This window comes from Arctopsyche grandis, chromosome 8, assembly GCF_051622035.1.
Source record: "Arctopsyche grandis isolate Sample6627 chromosome 8, ASM5162203v2, whole genome shotgun sequence".
Lineage (NCBI taxonomy): Eukaryota > Metazoa > Arthropoda > Insecta > Trichoptera > Hydropsychidae > Arctopsyche > Arctopsyche grandis.
Window position 1 is genome coordinate 27825940 of NC_135362.1, and position 5839 is coordinate 27831778.

Below are 5839 nucleotides of genomic sequence, written 5' to 3' on the forward strand. Positions count from 1 at the left end.
AAATGTGTAAATAGTTATTTTTATTTCTTGTGTGTATTTGCGAGTGTGTGCATACATATATGTATGTACATATGTATGCATCCATGTGTATGAATATATTATTATTTGTATGATTTTATATAATTAGCTATTTAACCATATCTTAAATAAATAAATACGATCTGGATTATTATAAAATCCAGAATGATTGTGAAAATTTAATCTTAATTTAAAAATATGTACATGTGATGTTCATCAATGACTAGATTTGATCATTTTTCCTTGCCAAAAACATGTCAGTTAATTTATCGAAATTCAGAACTTCTCATTTTAATAGCACATACATATCTTATCACAATAAATGTATATATTTCTTATAGCTGTGTCGTATACAATGTAAAAATATATGTCTTTGTGGATGATGTTTGTATGAATTCGTATTGCATAAATGAACAATTCATATTGTAAAAATATAAATTTTGACCGTAGCTGTCGTATATAATGTCAAAATATATAATAATAATTATGTATTTATATATAATATAATATTTATTGATATATATTAGTAAATTCGTCAATTTGGAGCGATCTGTAAAAACGAGTGTATATGTTTGATTGAATAAAAAAATTACTATATAATAATTTGTAATTTTTTATAATATAAATTAAAATGATGCAGTGAATAAATAAATGCAACAAAATCAAACATATATGTAACAGTTCATTTATTGTGTATGAAATTTAGCTCAATCACAAAATTTCATTTAAGATTAATTCATTGACAATTAACAATCCTTTTTTTTTAATATATTTTCATTTTGTACTTCGATCAATTTTATGCGATCAATCAAATTACAGAATCATATGGTATGACGTGTGCAGTTGCATAATGTCTGCCTTTGTTGAGACTTTTTAAAGATTTCCAATTGTTGCTTTTGTCGTCGTATTCCCAAACGTTGCTCAAGAAGTTTTGTCCATTATGTCCAGCTAAAAATGATAAAAAATCAGCTGATATCTAAAAATAAAACTATCACTGTTTGATCTGTGTACATATGTATATTAACCTTGTATTGGTTAGAAAGTTTGTTTTGGAGAAATAAACAATGAAATTTGAGGTTATGGGTAGCTGTTGAACTAATTGTATGTGATGTACATATGTATGTAAGCTTATTGTAAATCATATTAACAATTAGATACAACATAACTTCTTATTGAATACTTATCTCGCAGATAAAACTCAGTGAAGAGATATACTTTTAGCATTGAATTTTCAGATCTGACATATTTGGCCAAAAATCAATATATATCGTGTATATATTACATGAAGCTAGACGCCAAATTTGAAATTTATATATACACATGAGAGTTAAAACTATAAATATTTATATATTAGAGATAACGAGAACCTATAGAGCAAATTTTATAAAATATAGAGTAAATTATAGGCGTTTAAACAATTAAAATCTGATATGGCCATATCACGGCGAAAAGGTTGAAGATAGATTATAGTAGCTTGCTAGACGTCACCGTACCCAAAATTGTGGATATTTGATACGCATTGTATACGATATTTTATCTCCAACGTAATGGCAGACGATACATTAACGTATATTGATGACCAAAATGAGCAATATGGTAAAGTATGAAAACGATCGGATAATAGATAAGAGATATAAAAAATTACCACTAACACGAAAACCATGTGAACTGTATAAGAGGTATGTAAAAATTACAGACAGTTTACAATGAAAGTTCACTCAATTGTTGAGGACACAGAAAACTCACCCATGCAAAGTAGCTTGTTTCGATAAAAACATATGCTGAGTGCACGCACAGGCTTTGGCAATTTGCAATAAATAGTCCATAATTTGGCATTTGGATCATACGATTCGACACTATCTAAGTAATAGTATGTTTCACCAGTGGTTCCACCACCGACATACAGCCTCCCTTTGAATGCGACGCTCTAAAAACAGTGGAATCAAAATTAGTTCCAACAGTATTAATGAAGGGCATTGGTCAAGGAACCGCAAATTGATATTCACCGAGTGCTGCAACCTCTTCCGAATCATCGGAGTGCCATAAGACCAAGAATTTGAATCTGCAGAGTACACTTGTACTATATTAGTGGACGAATCTTCTCCATCTTTTTTTATTCGCCCACCTGTCACGTAGATAATGTCGTCAATAACTGCAGCACTATGGAAATAGACAGCATGCAACAATGGAGCTACGTTTCGATCCCATGTCTTTGTTTCGCTGCTCCATCTGCTCAAAATCAATCAACGATTAGTTCAGAACCATTTTAATAATATATTTTTTGCATTTCAAAATCACCTCTCGACTGATGATAAAAAGTTTCTAGTTTCGTAACTGTCAATGCCTCCAATGGCGTATACAATAGTGGTTGAATTGCGACAAATTTTCGCTGCTGATGGCCATTGACGGCTTTGATTCAATGGCTTCAATTGATGTTTCTGACCACTTTTCAGATCAATATAGTCCACCTAGGAAAATGCATGTATTTGGATTAAAATAGTTCAAGGAAATGTTCTACATATAATATCATTGAAACGTTGCCAAAGATTACATTTGTTGTACCGGATCCTCCTATGATCAACAACCCTGTATGATCAACTAAAACTGATGCAAAGTCACTTCTGTTCAATTGAAAATCCTCACTTAAGGTCCAACGATCATTTTTTCCATCGTATATATCGATGGTGTTTGCTACCTATAAAAAAACATGATTAAATAAACAAGTATGTCATGTAATCAAAAAATAGATAGATGCGTCGATGTCTCTGACGAGTGCTATTTTATAAATTTTCTTGCTTTCCTGTATTTGAAGTGAACTTTAAATAAATAAATAAAACTTACATTTGCATCATAATCTCCAACCAGTGCTAATTTGTCATTTTCAGTGGCTTCATCATTTTCGAATGAACTATGACCATGTTTCAAAATCTGTTCGACGATTGAAAATTTGGATTGACAGCTATTTAAAGTCTTTTCGGCAGATGACAGTTCGGATCGGGAAGTTTTTATATGCTTCTTGACATTTGACAATTCATATTGACAGTTTTTCAGTATCTGTTCGGTGGTTGATAATTTGGTTTCATAATTTTCGAAAATTGCTTTTAATGCTTGTTTGAAAAAAGCATTGCAATCGGAATTTGGATAGCACAAGTCCAAAAGTTCCGTGACGATATACTAAAATACTCGCATATGTATATATAAGAAAGAACAAGATATTTTAGCTGCAAAAGAAAAGTATAATTAAAATACCTCTATAGAGAGTGGCGGCAAATTCTCCAAGCCCAACGGTTCAACCAATTTACTCTTACGATTTTCTTCGTCATATTTTATCCAAAATTTCACAAGGTCAAATAATTCATCAACTGATGAATTTATTTCATCGGATTTTAAGATATCAGATAGTGCGGAGGCTGGCAGATTGCGGAAGTCTGGGGATTTGTGTAACTGAAACGAAAAATAAGAATATAACTAGTGCAAAGAATCACAATACTTTGTATATATGTAAATAATCAACACTTACAGGTGTAAAGTTGTCGATGGCCTCACTATTCGCCTTTTCTGGTAGGATCGGATCATTTGAATGATTCAAGACTTCCAAACAATTCGTTTCAATGATCGCCTTTTCATATTTAGAGTCAAAAATGTCGATCTGAAGTATGTTGGCCAGTTGTAAGAAATGTTTGTAATGCTCGTCTTGGATATCTAAAAGAGTATTTCAAATGTTTTTTCAGTATTTAGAATGTTGATTTTGTGATGAAAGTATGAAGTTCTAACGTATTTCTCCAAGGTAGCAATACTTTAACACTGCATCGATGACCGGGTAATCGAAATCAGAAAAAATACGACTTATATTCCTTTTGTTGGTCTCAAAGAATTTGCTGCACGCTGAGAGCATTGCCATATGGGCGTAGTATCTGCAAATTGTGAAGAAACATAATTAGAATGAATTATTTTGATTATTAACTATTTTCAAAACCGAAATATACTTCCGATCGCCAACGTCAAAGACCACGTCTGTGAATTTTCCCTCCCTCATTGCATCGTAAAAGTACTGGAGTCGCTTTTTTGAAAGAGCTGGTTTTGCATCAATTTCCATCATCTTGCTTCTTAGTCTCCCTTGACAGTCTTTTCCTGAAACTGATTTAAATTGCAAGTTGAACATGTTCAGAATTAATAAATGTAAAATACGATATATGGAGTCGGACTTACCAGTTGGACAGAATCCCAATAATGATGAGTGTATTATGAAGACGCAAATATATTACAATGGATTTTATACCATTTTTCGCGGTAGATAAGCGTATCTTATCTTAATTTATCATTATGAAGAAAAATATTTGCGTATTTACACATGAGAGGATGTTTTTGCGGTTAGGTCAGACATATGTATGTGTTGATTGAAAAATACGTGGGTTTCTTTCCGGTTAAGAAATTTTGCTGTATTTGAACGAAGAGTAGAAAAGTGATTTAAATTTTTCACTTATTATTCAAGTATTATTTTTATTAAAATTTCAATTTGGACCATTGTGGCTTTGCAGGAGTCCCTAATGCGCCACAATGGTCGAAAAAATACAGAGAGATGAGAAAAATAGAAATATATACAGACATACATATTGTTACGTACGCCGTGGATTGAGCGAATTGTACTTAGACCAACGGATATCTGTTATCGGTTAACTAAATGCATGCACTTACTTCCAAAGATTATATCTGGACTCTAAGTGCATTTAGGCTAAACAATGACCGTTATTAGTTATTTCTCAGAATCGGTACGGGAAGACCCAATGTCTTGGAAATACATATCCGAATACGTGACTATACAACAGGTAAACAGATTAGGCGTCCTGAGAGATCTACCCTTTATAAGGCGGTACGTAGGCGATATAATTCATTCTGGACTTAGCAGTGACACTGCGTGTATCTCCTTAATCATCAATAAATGCTGTGAAACGACTGTTGGCCTTTTACTTGGATCCTCCACCCACACCTACGCAACAATATGTATTATATATATGCACAGACAAAAAATGAATTTATACATACATAATACAAAAAAAAACAATAGCATTATATTAATTTAATATATAATTTGGAAAGATACATACATAAAACATATGTATGTATGTATGTACATATGTATGTATGTATGTATGTATCCTTCGTTCGTTAAAATTCGTGACGTCATCGAACAAATAATTCGCTTTTTTTCCGATTCAAAGGATTCGAAGCCATAGGGGGCGCAGCCGCCAGAGGGAAAACCCTGGGGGGCGAAGACCTAGGGCTCCGCCTCCTAGGGGGTGCAAACGTCGGGGGCGAAGCCCTAGGGCTCTGCCCCTAGGGTGCGCAGACGCTGGGGGTGTACATATAGTTTTTTATAAGAGACTTACTATATATGTAAAATAACCTCCCTAAAGTACTACGCAATGCTTCATGTCTCTTGTTTGCAGACGACGTTAAACTATTCTTTGCTGTTAAGGATGAGAGGCAAACCTCTTTCCTTCAAGCTGATATTAACGCTGTTTTAGAGTTCAGTTCCAGTTTAGGGCTTGAACTGAATACTAGTAAATGTGCCATTATGAGTTATGGACGTGCGAATTCGCTCTATTGTTACGGATATTCCATTGGATCCGTATTGTTGAAGCGCGTGGAATCAATGGTCGACTTGGGTATCACTTTTGATCCTCAATTCACCTTTCACAACCACATCAAGACAATCGCTGACGTTTCCTTTCGTCGACTTGGATTTGTCTTGAGATATGCTAGATTATTCTCCAACCCCTTGTCTTCTCGCTTGCTTTTCAACTCGCTTGTTAGAAGTAAG

The 5839-nt window shown here is 33.4% G+C and overlaps 1 protein-coding gene across 2 annotated transcripts; it reads right to left on the reverse strand.

The window, feature by feature from the left end:
- Positions 1 to 634: 634 nt before the first annotated feature.
- LOC143915703 (kelch repeat and BTB domain-containing protein 12-like) lies at positions 635 to 4286 on the reverse strand. 2 transcript variants are annotated; one of them, XM_077436457.1, is made up of 11 exons: positions 4228 to 4286; positions 4005 to 4155; positions 3793 to 3932; positions 3539 to 3720; positions 3268 to 3462; positions 2860 to 3192; positions 2570 to 2713; positions 2317 to 2486; positions 2025 to 2247; positions 1765 to 1945; positions 635 to 966 (listed from the first exon to the last, which is right to left on the reverse strand). In XM_077436457.1, exons 2-11 carry the CDS (start codon positions 4115 to 4117, stop codon positions 827 to 829), a joined length of 1821 nt encoding a protein of 606 aa, XP_077292583.1. In that variant the 5' UTR covers positions 4118 to 4155; positions 4228 to 4286; the 3' UTR covers positions 635 to 826. The 2 variants fall into 2 exon arrangements, with proteins under 2 accessions (XP_077292583.1, XP_077292584.1); XM_077436458.1 differs by having other exon boundaries at positions 682 to 966; positions 2860 to 3072.
- Positions 4287 to 5839: the final 1553 nt, after the last annotated feature.

Excerpts from the sequence above, each read along its gene's own strand:
- LOC143915703 (XM_077436457.1), bottom strand. The coding sequence starts at position 4,117 with ATGATGGAAATTGATGCAAAACCAGCTCTTTCAAAAAAGCGACTCCAG. Across the intron at positions 3,193-3,267 it reads TGCCGCCACTCTCTATAGAG|TATATCGTCACGGAACTTTT; the intron begins GTATTTTAATTA and ends CGAGTATTTTAG. Across the intron at positions 967-1,764 it reads AAACAAGCTACTTTGCATGG|CTGGACATAATGGACAAAAC; the intron begins GTGAGTTTTCTG and ends TATCATTTTTAG.